At 39.8% G+C, this 15,673-nt stretch overlaps 1 protein-coding gene across 1 annotated transcript in view; it reads left to right on the forward strand.

Moving 5' to 3' along the window:
- Positions 1–15,673, forward strand: part of LOC134343748 (collagen alpha-1(XXVIII) chain-like) — an 83,610-nt gene that overhangs the window by 43,988 nt on the left and 23,949 nt on the right. The window contains exons 8-14 of the mRNA XM_063042490.1: positions 1,152–1,220; positions 2,305–2,373; positions 3,296–3,364; positions 5,128–5,196; positions 8,818–8,898; positions 9,003–9,038; positions 10,601–10,637. Coding sequence (XP_062898560.1) covers positions 1,152–1,220; positions 2,305–2,373; positions 3,296–3,364; positions 5,128–5,196; positions 8,818–8,898; positions 9,003–9,038; positions 10,601–10,637 — 430 coding nt within the window. The remainder of the gene's footprint in view (positions 1–1,151; positions 1,221–2,304; positions 2,374–3,295; positions 3,365–5,127; positions 5,197–8,817; positions 8,899–9,002; positions 9,039–10,600; positions 10,638–15,673) is intronic.

Here is a 15,673-nt window from a genome sequence, read left to right on the forward strand (position 1 = left end):
GTCAAAGCTGATGAATAGAATATGTTAATGTTATTAGCCATGAGTTCAAAATACATGCTCGTACAAACTCAGTGAAATTTTCTGATAGTCTTTAAAATGGCCTCTGTAAAGCTCAGTGAGCTAATATATGAAAATCACTACTTAAAATAAAAATTGCAAAATTGGTGACAAAGCAATTGATTTTAATTGATTCTCAACACAGGATTTTCCAATTAATCTTCCTTTGGGATGTGGCAGCATTCCTAGATGTCCTTAACAACGTAAATAAACTTTTTTACCTGTGGTGGAGGTTCTCTTAAATTGGTAGTATAGAGAGAGGTCCAAATATCTGACCTGGCATGCCGATATATGTCTAAGTCGGTACAACGTTTTTCATGGATGCCATGATATGCCCCTGCCTTGTTTGAGAGGCATTGTCACAAAAATATGATCTGCTTCTCCTCCATTTTTCTATCATGGCAATCAGAATAGTACAAGTTGTAAGGGAAGAGTATGTTTAGGTTTGGCAAAGATGTTGATCAGAAGCTGAATGCTCTTCCAGAGAAGTGAACTATCTGCACGAAGGTTAGTCCATGGAAGCTTCAACCTGCATAAATAATTTTAAAAGTTTACCCAGTAAGATAGGAAAATCATCCCAGTACTTTTAGTAAACAAATCATGATAGTCTTTCAGATAAATTGCAATTTACTTGTTTGTTTTAAATTTAACTACACAACACTTCAAAACATAACTGACAATTCATAGTAGCAGCAGTATGTTGAACTCCACTTCTGAAAATCAATTCCATTGAACAAATTTTGAAAATAGAGTGCATTATGAACATACTATGAAATAGCTTGTATTGTACTATGAATTGGGTATGGTTTTCTGTTTCTACAATTCTGTAGTATACAATTACACCATAGTAGACAGGCTATTTTAAAATGCCTATTGACCTCTTTTCACCTATCTGCCTGTAATGTTGAAATGTTTGTCATTTACATAAATAAACATGTGTTTTCCATAATTTCACACATAAATTATGAATTAGGCAATATATTAATATTCTTGATTTCCACAACCATCAAATACAATAGTCATGTAATAATCCATTTGCCTAAATTCGTCTAGCGTTTCTACGAATACAAAAGTATTTACACATTTTATTTTAGGGTGTACCAGGACTGCCAGGTCCACATGGTGATCCAGGAAATGATGGCAAAGGTTTTCCCGGACCAAAGGTAAACCTGCTTTTGTGCTTTTCAGTTTCAGAAATAAACAGTTGACAATTTATTGTCCACAATAGGATGGTAATGGGAGGAGGGATAAGTAGTAACAGCAAATCATTGATACCATTTGTTGTCCAAAAAAACGCCACACTTGAACACTTGAGCAATGGTCAAAATCAAAATCGCTGAGTGAAGTATTAGGGAACCCCAACACCCAGGACATGACCTCTACACATTGCCACTATCGGGACTGAGGTTCAGAAGACTGAAGGCACACACTTGATGATTCAGGAACAGCTTCTTCCCCCCGCCATCCGGTTTCTGAATGGACATTCAACCCACGAACACCACCTCACTTCTTCCTTTCATTTCTATTTTTGCACTACTTACTTAATTTAACAGTTGCATATATGTACTTACTGTAATTCAATTTTTCTATTATGTATTACATTATACTGCTGCTGCAAATTTAACAAATTTCACGACGTATGCTGGTGATATTAGACCTGATTCTGAAGCCCTGTTTACGTAGTGCCTCCAGTGTTGCCAAAGACCCCTCCTGTCATTCCCACAGTCACTTTGACCTCCTGCTGTCAGGCAGAAGGTATCACAGCTCAAGAACCAGAACTGTCAGGCTGGGTAACAGCTTCCTCCCCCAGTCGTTATACTTCTTAACAGCCGGCTGCCACCCAGCAAAAATATACACCCTGTCTGAATGCCCTCCCGACTCCATACCCCAACTCATAGACACATTCTCATCCTGCATTAGTCACTTTTCATCTTCTATTCAAGGATTTATATGACTGCTTCTTTTATTATGATAGTGCCAGTAACATCATAGAGTCTTACATAAATATGGACCTTGCACTTTTCGGCAACATGTCAATCTTCAGGCTACATCACTTAGAGTCTTGTGCTAATATTATCTTGTGACTGTATGTGCTGGACGGTAACTACCTGTGTTGTGTGTGACTATACGTACTGTGTTTTGCATTGTTGCCCCAGAAGAACGATGTTTTGTTTAGCTGTATACGTGAGTATGATTGAATGCTAATAAAATTAAACTTGGAACTTGAACTTGAAATATCGTTTTCAGGGTGAAAATGGCCCTCCAGGACCACCAGGCCCAGTTGGAATTCCAGGAAAAGGATATCCTGGTGAAAAGGTTAGTTTTGACAACCAAAATGTAACCCTTGCATATCTAAATGGTTGTGTCTTTGTTACTCATTTTCCTAAACTAATATTTAGAGGGTGCATATTGGAAATTATCAGCCAGTTGTTAACATATCAATGTAAGAATGTATGATCAGAAATAGATTTAACCTGGAGTAAATCATATTTTCAATCACTTCAGGGTCAAATTCCAATGACTGTGGGATCTGAGAGGAAACACCCAATCAAATTGAGTTGTTTGATTTTGATCAAGCTGAACTTAAATAGGGTTGTCACTTGAAAACTAGTACAATTTCTGCAAAATTGTTAAGATTATTCAGCGGGCCATGAGCTTGGTGATAAAGTAGCTGAAATAGAACCTCTGGAATAGAGTTTTCAGTGTGGATGAAAGGTTTTTGTTTAAAACTGCAAAAAAATGAAATTAAAATATTATCACCTTCCACCAGATTGTAACTGAAAAGTTATGTGGGAAAAACAATACAGAGCCATGTACTCTTTTGTTGAAGTAATTTTCTGAGCATTTTGGTTATGCTTAAGTGTTTTCAACAGGTACCCTTTAAACAAAAAAAGGGAAACTGCGAAGGCCAATGAACAAGCACGATCGGAAGAAGTTTACACAGTGTCTTATCTGTCCTGGGAATGTGGCAGGCCACTGATAATTTCTGGAATGATTTTCTGAACCATTATAAGAGTTCACTGTTCTTATACATTGAATGTATTTGTTACTGATTTGGAAAGAAAATGCTGTATGAAAGTAAACACACTCCCTTATCTATTCCGATACAAGAACAACATAAAAAACTCATAAGTCAAGGGGTTACGATATATTGCATCAGAGTTGACCTGAAAATATCACCTAGGCCAAGGAAATATGTTACTTTAATTGACTCTGTTGTCTATTTATACATTATTAGGGCTCGATTGGAAGGATGGGTTTTCCTGGCCCAAAGGGGCCCCAAGGAAATAGCATACAAGGACCAAAGGTAATGAAACAGAGCACTTAAGCAGCATCAAGTCCTAATTTATCAGCTGCCTGAATCTGGGCCTTCGAAGCCAGGGACATTTGATCTTGTCTACATTCCACAGCCATCTGCCAGCTGCTGGACTGGCATTGCAGGCGAACACTGGGATGAAAGCACAGATGGACCAGCAATGCACAAGAAGGATTATTAGAATCCGAATCAGGTTTAATATCACTGGCATATGTTGTGAAATGTGTTGTTTTGCAGCAGTACTACATTGCCATACATAATAATAAATTACTATATATACAATTAAATAATTAGTGCAAAAAGAGATCTTCAAGGAGCAGTGCCTCAGAAAAGAGGTGTCCATTATTAAGGACCCCCATCACCCAAGGACATGCTGTCTTCTCATTGTTACCATCAGGTAGGAGGTACGGAAACCTGAAGGTTCCCACTCAATGATTCAGGATCAGCTTCTTCACCTCTGCCATCTGATTCCTAAATGGACATTGAACCCTTGGACACTACCACACTTTTATTATTTCTATTTTTGCACTATTTTAAATAAATAAATAAATAAACATACATACACACACATTCATACACACTTACTGTAATTGATTTACTTATTTACTTTTTTTTCTTTCTATATTATTTTGTATTGCTTTGTACTGCTGCCACTTAGTTAACAGATTTCACAACATGTGCTAGTGATATTAAACCTAATTCTGATTCTGGTTCTGAAAAAGTACTGAGGTAGTTCATCTATTATATGGTGCATCTGCTGGTGCAGGGAGGAATGGAGTTCTATTGATCAGGAGTGTAACTTTTTTTGAAACGCTCAGTACTCCTTGTGTCACTCCTCCCAGGTTCCTCTGTCTCTTCCTAAAACCCCACAGTCCAACATTTGCTGTCGGTTTTCTGTTACCCTGAAGGCATCCCCTTTATTCTCAGTACCCAGCCCCTCTCAACAAATGGTTTCCCATTTTCCAGTTTGGATGATGAGTGCTTGATTCAATGCACTTGTGTTTCTCTGTTTCTCTCCCTACCTGTGGTGCTTGTTCTGCTAAGCATTTTCTGTTCCTGTTTTAGATTTCGAGCACCTGCAGTTTTGTTCTTGAACATTTTGTTTAACCTAATGCCCTCTGGCAAGAGAGGTCAAATTTAAATAGCTCTCTTAAAATAAAGTGCATTGCTGATTTTCCTTACACATCAATGGCCAGTAATCCAGAAGATATTGAAAATAATTTTCATGCAGCTGGAAAGAGCTTGATACAGAGCTGTTCCCATCCTGCCCCGAGTTTGGAGTAATAGCTGGACAATGGACAAGGTCTGTGGGCTATTTCTTCCTGAAATACAGGCTTTATGAGGTGCAGCTCACCATAACTTTGCATAGCTTCCATCTGACAGGGTGCTCCTATCTTCTTCCCCTTTCCCCACCGTAAAACCACCTCTAAGTGGAATGCTTGCTAATCTTTGGGACCAAGGGTTCTCTCAGGAAGCTTGAAGTCAACTCAAAGTACTTCAACATCTAAAGGTTCCTGCACACCACTGAATAATTGAAGCATAGCCACAGTCTGTAGTAAGCACCAGCTAACAACCTGCAACTAGCTGGTTATCCTTCATAGCAGTAATAGAGGGGTGGAAGGTAGGGTATTTCCTGCTGCTGTGGATGTGTAAGTCAAAGCCCTGTTATATTCAAGAACATAAAGCTGTCTGGTATCAGCATCTCAGCATCATATCAATATGCAGCATGTAATGAGTAAATTTTGCCTCTGCAGGGAGCGCCAGGATCTCCTGGTTTGATGGGTCCTAGAGGGCCAGTAGGTGAAGGTATACCAGGACAAAAGGTAAATAAAAACTTCTGCCACTTTCAGTATTATTCTTAAGAATGCTTACTCATTTATTTGAAACTTCAAGATCTATTTTAATTCATAGAGGTACAGTCTCTTAAACCAGTTAGGAAGGTTGTCCATTCACCTCTCCCCACTAATCTCCCTCCTGGCATTTATCCCTGCAAGCAGCCCAAGTGCTGCACTTGCTCGGTCACCTTCATTCAGGGCCCCAAACAGTCCTTCCAGGTGAGGCAACAGCTCTCCTGCGAATCTGTTGGCGTCATCTATTGACCGTAAGACCATATGACATAGGCATAGTATTAGGCCAATTGACCCATCGAGTCTGCTCCGCCATTCAATCATGCCTGATCCTTTCTTCCCTCTCCTCAGCCCCGCTCCTCGACCTTCTTCCCATAACTTTTGATGCCATGTCCAATCACAAATCTATCAAGCTCTGCCTTAAGTACACCCAACAATCTGGCTTCCACTGCTGCCTGTGGTAACAAATTCCTCAAATTCACCATACTCTGGCTAAAGAAATTTCTCTGCATCTCTGTTTTAAATGGATACCGGTCTATCATGAGGCTGTGCCCTTTTGTCCTAGACTCCCCCACCATGGGAAACATCCTTTCCACATCTACTCTGTCCAGGCCTTTCAACATTCAAAAGGATTCCATAAGATCATAAGATATAGGAGCAGAAGTAGGCCATTTGGCTAATCGATTCTGCTCCACCATTCAATCATGGGCTGATTCAATCCTTACAGTCATCCCCACTCCCCTTTCTTCTCCCCATACCCTTTGATGCCCCGGCTAATCAAGAACATAACTGTCTCTGCCTTAAATACACCCAATGACTTGGCCTTCACAACTGCTCGTGGCAACAAATTCCACAGATTTACCAGTCTCTGACTAAGGTAATTTCTCCGCATCTCAGTTCTAAATTGACGTCCTTCAATCCCGAAGTCGTGCCCTCTTGTCCTAGAATTCCCTACCATGGGAAATAACTTCGCCATATCTAATCTGTTGAGGCCTTTTAACATTTGAAGTGCTTCTATGAGATCCCCCCTCATTCTCCCAAACTCCAGGGAGTACAGCTCAAGAGCTGCCAGATATTCCTCATATGGTAACCCTTTCATTCCTGGAATCATTCTTGTGAATCTTCTCTGAACCCTCTCCAATGTCAGTATATCCTTTCTAAAATAAGGAGCCCAAAACTGCACAAAATACTCCATATGTGGTCTCACAAGTGCCTTATAGAGCCTCAACATCATATTCCTGCTCTTATATTCTATACTTCTAGAAATGAATGCCAACATTGCATTCGCCTTCTTCATCATCGACTTAATCTGGAGGTTAACCTTTAGGGTATCTTGCACAAGGACTCTCAAGTCCATTTGCATTTCTGCATGTTGAATTCTCTCCCCATCTAAATAATAGGCTGCCTGTTTATTTCTTTCACCAAAGTGCATGACCATACAATTTCCAATATTGTATTTCATTTGCCACTTCTTTGCCCATTCCCCTAAATGATCTAAGTCTCTCAGCAGGCTCTCTGTTTTCTCCACACTGCCTGCTCCTCCACCTATCTTGTAGATTTGGGAGGTTGTGTTTACTACGTTATCATTCTTATCGTTGATTTAAATATAGTTGATGATGACAAGATTGGAGATGTAGAGGACAGCAAGGAAAAGTATGAAAGCTTGCAGTGGGATCTAGACCAGCTGGCAAAATGGCCTGAAAAATGGCAGATGGAAATTGATGCAGATAAATGTGAGGTGTTGCACTTCGGGAGGACATACCAGGGTAGGACTTACGCAGTGAGTGGTATTAGGCACTGAGAACTGTGGTAGAACAGAGAGATCTGGAAATATAGGTCCATAGTTCCTTGAAAGTGGTGTCACAGGTAGATAGGGTTGTAAAGAAAGCTTCTGGCACATTGCCCTCCATAAATCAATATATAGAGTACAGGCGTTAGGATGTTATGTTGGAATTGTATAAGACGTTGGTGGGGCCTAATTTAGAGCTTTGTGTGCAGTTTTAATCACCTGCCTGCAGGAAACTTGGCAATAAGATTGAAAGAGTACAGAGAAAATTTACAAGGATGTTGCTGGGACATGAGGACCTGAGTTATCAGGAACAGTTGAATAGTTTAGTACTTTATTCAAAAGAGGATAGAGGTATACAAAATTACGATGGTTATAGATAGGATAAATGCAAGGAGGCTTTTTGCATTGAGTTTGGGTGAGACTACAACTGGAGGCCATGGGTTAAGGGTAAAAGGTGAAATGGTTAAGGGGAACATGAAGGGGAACTTCTTCACTCAGAGCGCAGTGAGAGTTTGGAACGAGTTGCCAGCATGATTGGTGGATGCGAGGTTGGTCACAATGCTCAGGAGAAATTTGGATAGGTACATGAATGGGAGGTCTATGGCGAACTATGGTCCAGGTGCAATTCAATGGGACTGGCCAATTTATTGGTTTGGCACAGGCTAGATGGGCCGAAGAGCCTACTTCTGTGCCGTAGTGTTCTATACTCTAATGGTAGCTGATGCCTCATTAAGAAGAAAGAGTATAGACAAAGAATATTTCAATGTTAAAATATTTTTCATATGAAGGGAATTAAAAAGCTGTAATTTCTATTAAGGATATATTAAAAGATTGAGGGCTCTGTCCGTTTTATGTTAAATGTAATGTTATCACGATTGCAGGAATAATTGTGGTAACACAACATTTTATTTCTCTGTGATAGGATTAGAAGCACTGTATTAACTTTTAATCCTAATTTTACATCCATTTTAATGAGATCATTTTCTAGTAATTTTGTTAATCAATGCTACCATCATTCTTCTAGTGATATGATTGCACTACAGGATCAATTATATGATTAACTTGATCAATGCATACCATTCCACTCAAAGTCTGACTTCTACACATATTACAGTCTTCTTGGTCTGGTCATTTCTGTCAGCCCAGTTATAGTTGGTGCGCTTCCATTGCAAATTATTTCATTTCCAAACCCAACTCACAATGCCCACTCTATATTGCCATACATTTCATGTTACATTTTTACCCACAGGGATCAACGTTTCTCTGAACTTGGTGTGCCTCAGTGATGGCTTTGACCTTTCACAACCTTAGCACTTGACCACTGGATATACTTGAAAAGTATCTCGAACTTCACATTAAAGACAAAGCAGGGAACAAACCAGTCATGACCACATTCTCAAAAATGCATTGCTGTATCTCCTTATAGAGGCTTGTTGAAATATCTTTTCATCTTCCGCAGCCCATTTTCTCTGAATGCTTCGTGAAATACGTGTGCATTATTTTGGGTCAAAGGCTTTTTTCGAGGGCCAAGAAAAGTGTTGCTATCTGGAGAAAACACATTCCTTTCAGGATTATTTCAAGATTCAGTTACTGTGTTTATAGAAGTCATAAAGAAACAAAATGTGTTAAAAGTGAAATAAAATAGAAAATTTTGAAAATGTGCAACACTGAGTGATAGAAAGAGATCAACTTTTAATTTGGCCTCAGTCAGATTTGAAGACTTTATATTTGTACGCTGTGAGTTAATCGAACCATTACTGTTGATTTTTGGTAGAAATGTATTTAATACTTACACGTTCTTCTCATAGGGAGATCGTGGATATCAAGGAGAAAGAGGGAGTAAAGGAAACAAAGGTGATGAAGGAATCCCTGGCATTGATGGCAATCCAGTAAGATACTTATTTCCAAATAAATCGTGCAAGATTGCCTCGTTTGATTTTGTGAACAAATATAATGCATGGGAAATGATGTCTTGTAATTTCTAAATCCGTAGGGAAAGAAGGGTGAGAAGGGTGAACCTGGTTTCACAGTAAGTATCTACACCAGACGTTTTGCTGAGTGTCTTCAAAGGAGCACTGTATTGAGTGAGGACAGGATTGAGAGAATTTGCTACTTTAATATAGCAACAAGCTTAATTTCCACAGTGCTCATCAATCACTCATTTGTTTAAGCAGAAGACTGGCTGCTACTCCTGAGAAAAGGATTAATTGCTCTTTTTTAGACATTTATACCTTCAGGGTTTCCATCAAGGTACAGCAACTAAGTGAACCCTTTGAACTTACTCCATTTGCATTATATTCTCAAAAGATTCTTTGTAAGGGTATGCTTTTGAACATTCTGCAAAAGCACGAAGGACTATTTATTATCTTTAAAAATGTGTTCATTATGGATGATTCTTGTTATTTCATTCCAAGGAATATGTAACTATAGTGAATTAGAGATAATCTTGGTGTTTTCCACCCCGATTAAATATCTTACATTTTGATCTCTCAGCTACATTGCAATTGTATGTCTTTGTAATGGAAATTTGGCAACTTCATGAAACCTTGGAATGCAATGAACAATATCCTAAACTGTGTTGATTTCACGAATGGCAGCTGCTACAAAATTCTATTTTCACAGTTAATTTTTAAATGAGTTGTTGTTAGCAAAGCACCAGCTGGTCTGTTGGACCTTCACACAAAGGGACATTCAAGGCCTTATAAATGAGACTGATTCCAGTAGTGTCAGGAGAGGACAGGAGATCACTTGAGGCCAGAAAAAGGAGGTGACAGTGGTGCATTAAAGATTTTATGAGTTCACAAGATATTAAAGGAGAGCTCCACACCATTATAAATGCACCAACTCCTTGCTTCCACTAACTAAGAACAGACTTGCATACTGGGGAGGTTGACATCTATACTGACAGTGTTCCACCAAAGCCCTTCATATGAGCAGTCTAGGTGGATGTCTCATCTCTGCAGACTCTCTGGGAATGGAGTCTTAGCTGATGACTTTTGTTTCATGCTCCAAGGTTCAGATACCCCCCACCCCCAACATTACTCAGGTCATGGGGTGCTATCAGCAATGAAGCAGCCAAACACCAATGCTTAAAATGCTTACTGTTGCTTGGTGACCTTTGTTCATTTCTGAAGAAGCCTAGTTAAAAACCCCATCATCACCAGTGTAATGCCCCTATAAACAATGGAAAAAGCAGCAAAGTAGTGAATTGATTCTTAGTTGTACGGTGAGTGAACAACCAAGATCACAAGGTGCAATCAGAAACACTTGGCAAAGATTAAAATAGGTTGGTATAACTAGCAACATCAGCAGCTACGTCTTTGACATAAGCATACATCAGGTGCTCTGATACAGAGGTTTGGGTTCTACAGTTTTCATCTGGAAATGATTGCTAGGCGGATCTAACTTGGGGAAAATTATCTCAGACCACTTCAGGGAAACACCTTGTCATTATTTTCTATGGGTTTGCTCAAAGGTTGAACAGTACTGTATAATGAGCTAATTCATGTTTGGTTTAGAAGACCGTGTTAATGTGTGGCCTCAATGTATTAAAAATATAAAGACAATTTTATCTTTCCATCTTTTCTTTAGAGAGAGGAAGTAATCAGGTTGATTAGAATGATCTGTGGTAAGTAGAAGTGTATAAAATAACTCAATATGATATAAGGTACTTTTAAAGCAGTTGTCCATTTTCTATTTAAACCAATTGATCATGAATATGAAAGGGCATTTTGTTCAAATGAACATCCACAAACTGCTGGAGGAACTCAGCAAGTCAGCAGCATCGATGGAAATGAATAAGCAGTTAATGTTTCAGATTGAGGCTCTCCTTCAGGAGTCATAACAAAGGGTTTCAGCCCAAAATATTGACTAATTACTCATTTCCATAGGTGCTGCCTGACTTGCTGAGTTCCTCCAGCATTTTGCATGTGTTGCTTTGGATTTCCAGCTTTTGCAGACTTTCTCATGTTTGTGTTCAAATGAGAGCGAATAAAGATTGAGTTGTGTACTCTGCTAAAGTTAGACACTCGAACCAAATGAGTCATGCTCTCTTTTCAAATGTTTTTCACTGAGTGTGAGTACACATTGTATTTCACTATTGTCATTGCTTGTTGTCTTGACACCAAAGGCAGATATATGATAGAATTTAGGGATAAAAACATTCCTCAATTGTTCCTCAAGCCACCCAACTCTCCCATCAGATTGGAGCTACAGTGGAGCATGGCTAACATTTGGTTCAATAAATGTCAGATATTATGAAATTCAAGAAGTCCAGAAAGGGGTGTAGGAATTAAATTAATCTTTAGTATTGGAACATCATGATTAAACTGGGACATTTGGAGAACGTATCAGTATTAATTTATAATGTTGACATTTGCATTGAAATTCTGAGTGGTACTCTAAGGCTTCTGAAAAAGCAAATGTTGCTCTGCTTGCAGAAATTAAATATTCATAGAGAGCACCTCACAATAAATCCACTATCCAATGCTTTATCAATTGAGCAACTTCACCAACACAAAATATGTAGTAGACTTGTATCAACAACTACTTAGCTTACAATCACCTTCATCATTATTCGTAAACAATTTCATGGTCAGTTTAAGGTTTCAGTTTAAGAACATAGCTGTTTTTTTCTGATTGAATTATTTTTTTAAACAAAGGATCCAAAGGGCAATTAAACTATATATAAAAATGGTGCCACTTGATGTATTTACCTTTCTTGTCATTAATTTGCTTCATAAAAGAACTGCCATTTGACATATTTAACAATCGAAATCCAAAGTATTACATTAAATCATTTACAATGAGGTTCTGAGTTTATCTCTAACCAGTGCAATAGTTGTCATAATGCTCATTAATCTTATTGTAATGCTTATTGTCAGTTCTAAAAGCAGAATCAATATCTTTACGTTTGGATATTAGCAGTCTGGAAGCAAAGATGGATTTTCCTGCATGCCCAAGTTATGCATATAATGACTAATGCAAACTTTTCATCCAGATCAACATATTAAATTTCCTCTTTAGTCTGATATCCACAATGCTCCTGCTCATATGGGTATTTAACATCTGTGATAATTTTGTTTAAGCAGTTTAAATATTCCTATAAAATAATGGAGCACGTCTCCCTTTACCCCTAAATCACTGGCCCCATGCCCTTGTGCTCTAATATACAGTATGTTCCAGTACAGGTCAGTCTTTGACTGGGAGTTTAGCTCCCCACAATAGTGCTTGAGCTAGTGTGCACAGACAGCCACGTGGACTCTCGGAAGCACATCGATAGCCACTGAATCTTAGCTGTCCCAAAATCACTCGCTGCCAAAGCTATCACTCAAGACAAGTAAATCAATCTTTCATTAACAATTAGAAAGCGGAAAAACAACTTGTGCACTGAAAATTAATTAAAATCATTAAAACTAATGTGATGAAAAATAAAGACATGACTACTTATCTTTCCCCCTGGAGCTGACATGGAGTTGAAAGGGAACTTCCCTGTCTTTGCTGTTATGGTAAAATTTGCTGCCCTGCTGGATTCTGTGGAGACTCCATGGGAGTTGCACAGCAGCCAATAGGGACTGGGCAGAAGCTGTCACTGACAACTCAGGCCGGTGCTAGTGCTGGAAATCAGGACTTCAATAGGGATACTGGGTGGTCCGACATTAGATTAGGACCTGAGATGGAAATCTGGCCAACTGCTGCACTATGACACGTTCCGGAGTTCATCCCCCCACCTCCCCATCTGTCACCCCCCCCACCACCCACCGGAAGTATCCATCATTACAATTCCTCAGCATAACCCCTCACCACTTGACTCCATTTCTCATTCATTTATTGTACCACCCGAACACACTTCAGGTTTTACTTCTACACTTGTGATGCCCAGAGCCAAACGACTCCTACCTCCATTGTCCGTGATGCCACTTCTGATCTGCCACACAGTGGGAAGTGTTGGACCTGATCATTCTCTAGCATTCACTGTTAAATAAATTGAAATTACTTAAGGAAAGCCAAAGCCATTGTCTTATTTCCTGCCACAAATACAAGATCATAAGACATAGGAGCAAAATTAGGTCATTTGGCCCATCGTGTCTGCTCTGCCATTCAATCATGACTGATCCTTTTCTCCCCTCCTCAGCCCCACTCCTCAGTCTTCCTCCAATAATCTTTGATGCTGTGTCCAATTACGAACCTATCAAGCTCTGCCTTAAATACACCCAATGACCTGGCCTCCACAGCTGCCTGTGGTAATAAATTCCACAAATTCACCATCCTCTGGCTAAAGAAATTTCTCCACATCTCTGTTTTAAATAGATGCCCCTCTATCCTGAGGCTGTGTCCTCTTGTCCTAGACTCCCCATCATGGGAAACATCCTTTCCACATCTACTCTGTCTAAGCGTTTCAACATTTGAAAGGTTTCAATGAAATCACTCCTCATCCTTCTAAATTCCAGCGAGTACAGACCCAGAGCTATGAAACGTTCCTCATATGATAACCCTTTCATTCCTGGAATCATCCTTGTGAACCTCCTCTGGACCCACCCCAATGCCAGCACATCTATTCTTAGCTAAGGAGCCCAAAACTGTTCACAACACTCAAGGCGAGGCCTCACCAGTGCCTTATAAAGCCTCAGCCTCACATCCCTACTCTTATATTCTAGACCTCTTGAAATGAGTGCTAATATTGCATTTGCCTTCCTCACCACCGACTCTACCTGCAAGTTAACCTTTAGGGAATTCTGCACAAGGACTCCCAAGTCCCTTTGCATCTCAGATTTTTGGGTTTTCCCCACATTTAGATAATAGTCTGCACATTTACCAAATGCATGACCATGCATTTTCCAACATTGTATTTCATTTGCCACTCTCTTGCCTATTCTCCTAATCTGTCTAAGTCCTTTTGCATCCTACCTGTTTCTACCTGCCCCTCCACCAATCTTTATATCATCTGCAAACATGGTGACAAACCCATGTTTTCCATCAGCTACATCATTGATATACAGCATAAAAGAAGTGGTCCCAGCAGTGACCCCTGCAGAACACCATGCCACTGACAGCCAACTAGAAAAGGATTCTGTTATTCCCACTCTCTGCCTCTTACCAATCAGCCAATGCTCTAACCATGTTAATAACTTTCCTGTAATACCATGGGCTCTTAACTTGTTAAGCAGCCTCATGTGCGGCACCTTGTCAAAGGCCTTCTGAAAGTCCAAATATACAACATCCACTGCATCCCCTTTATCCTACTTATAATTTCCTTAAAGAATTCCAACAGGTTCGTCAGGCAGGATTTCCCCTGAAGGAAACCATGCTGACTTTCTCCTATCTTGTCCTATGTCACCAAGTACTCCATAACCTCATCCTTAACAATTGACTCTTCCCAGCCACTGAGGTCAGGCTAACTGGTCTATAATTTCCTTTCTGCTGCTTTCCTCCTTTCTTAAAGAGTGGAATGACATTTGTATTATGTTCTCAGCTACTGACTTGGCTCATGACCAAGAGCATATCCAGACAGTTCACCACTTTAACCATTAAATTGAATTGAAACCAAACTTTCTTTTCTTCCCTTCGCTTGAACTCGACTCTATTCCACTCCAGTCTCAGCTTACTTGCTATCGAATCCCTCCTTTGTTATCACTAAGCCTGACTGTTAAAATACCTTCCTAGCTAGCTTCTCATCTTTCACACTTGGTAAACAGGAGTTCACCCAGAATTTACTGCTAGTACTAAAATTTTCCCCATGGAGTTCCCTCATCTCCTCCGTGCTTGATGATCTACATTGGTTCTCACCACTTTTCAGTCTCAGCGTGGCCTTGCCAGTCTGTACATCTACAGGCAAGCTTCACCCTCCTCCAGGCTCTTGCTCATTTCCATTTCTCATCTTCTTATTATTCACCCACTGGCAGTCGTGCTTTCTGCTGACATTCCACTCAGCTTTGGAAAACACGGAGGGAGATCTTGCAACTCAGGGACCCTATACAAAATCAAGTTGCTTTTGGTGAGGAATTGAAGGAAGTTATTAATGTTCATCTGCCGATGTCAGCAGCAGTGAAAACTGTTTTATGATCTAATGTTCTGATGGTAGCTGACGGTGAAAACAAAATAATATCAGTAATGGTGACCATTGCGCTACTGGTTCACTAATGTCTTTTGGAAGGAGGAAACCTTTCACTCTTATGATCGAGATTTACGCTGATATAGTCAGCTCTATGTTGAAATTATCTAGGACCAAAGGTGAGGCAGCACCTCACAAACAGCTGCTCAAGGATTGGCAGCAAATGCTCAAAAACCAACATTGGGACTATAACAATACCTTCAACAACATGCTTCTTGCATGGTTCTCGAGGATAACTTCTCTGGGTGTAATAGCATCCAATAAATTGTCATACTTACAGAAGTTGATTGAAGCAATGAAATAATTAAGTCCCTATACACTTCTATTACCCCTCAAAAGGCTTTAAAGCTCTCCACTTCCTTCTCAACAACAGACCGGACTAGTGTCCCTTCACCACTACCTTCACCTGCCTGGCGGAACTGGTCCTTACCCTCAACAATTTCTTTTTTAGCTCCTCCGACTCTCTCCAAACTCAAGGTGTAGCAATGAACACCAGCATGGGCCCCAGACATGGCTGGCTTTTTGTTGGCTATGTGGAATAGTCCATGTTTCAA

This window comes from Mobula hypostoma, chromosome 3 (genome assembly GCF_963921235.1).
Source record: "Mobula hypostoma chromosome 3, sMobHyp1.1, whole genome shotgun sequence".
Lineage (NCBI taxonomy): Eukaryota > Metazoa > Chordata > Chondrichthyes > Myliobatiformes > Myliobatidae > Mobula > Mobula hypostoma.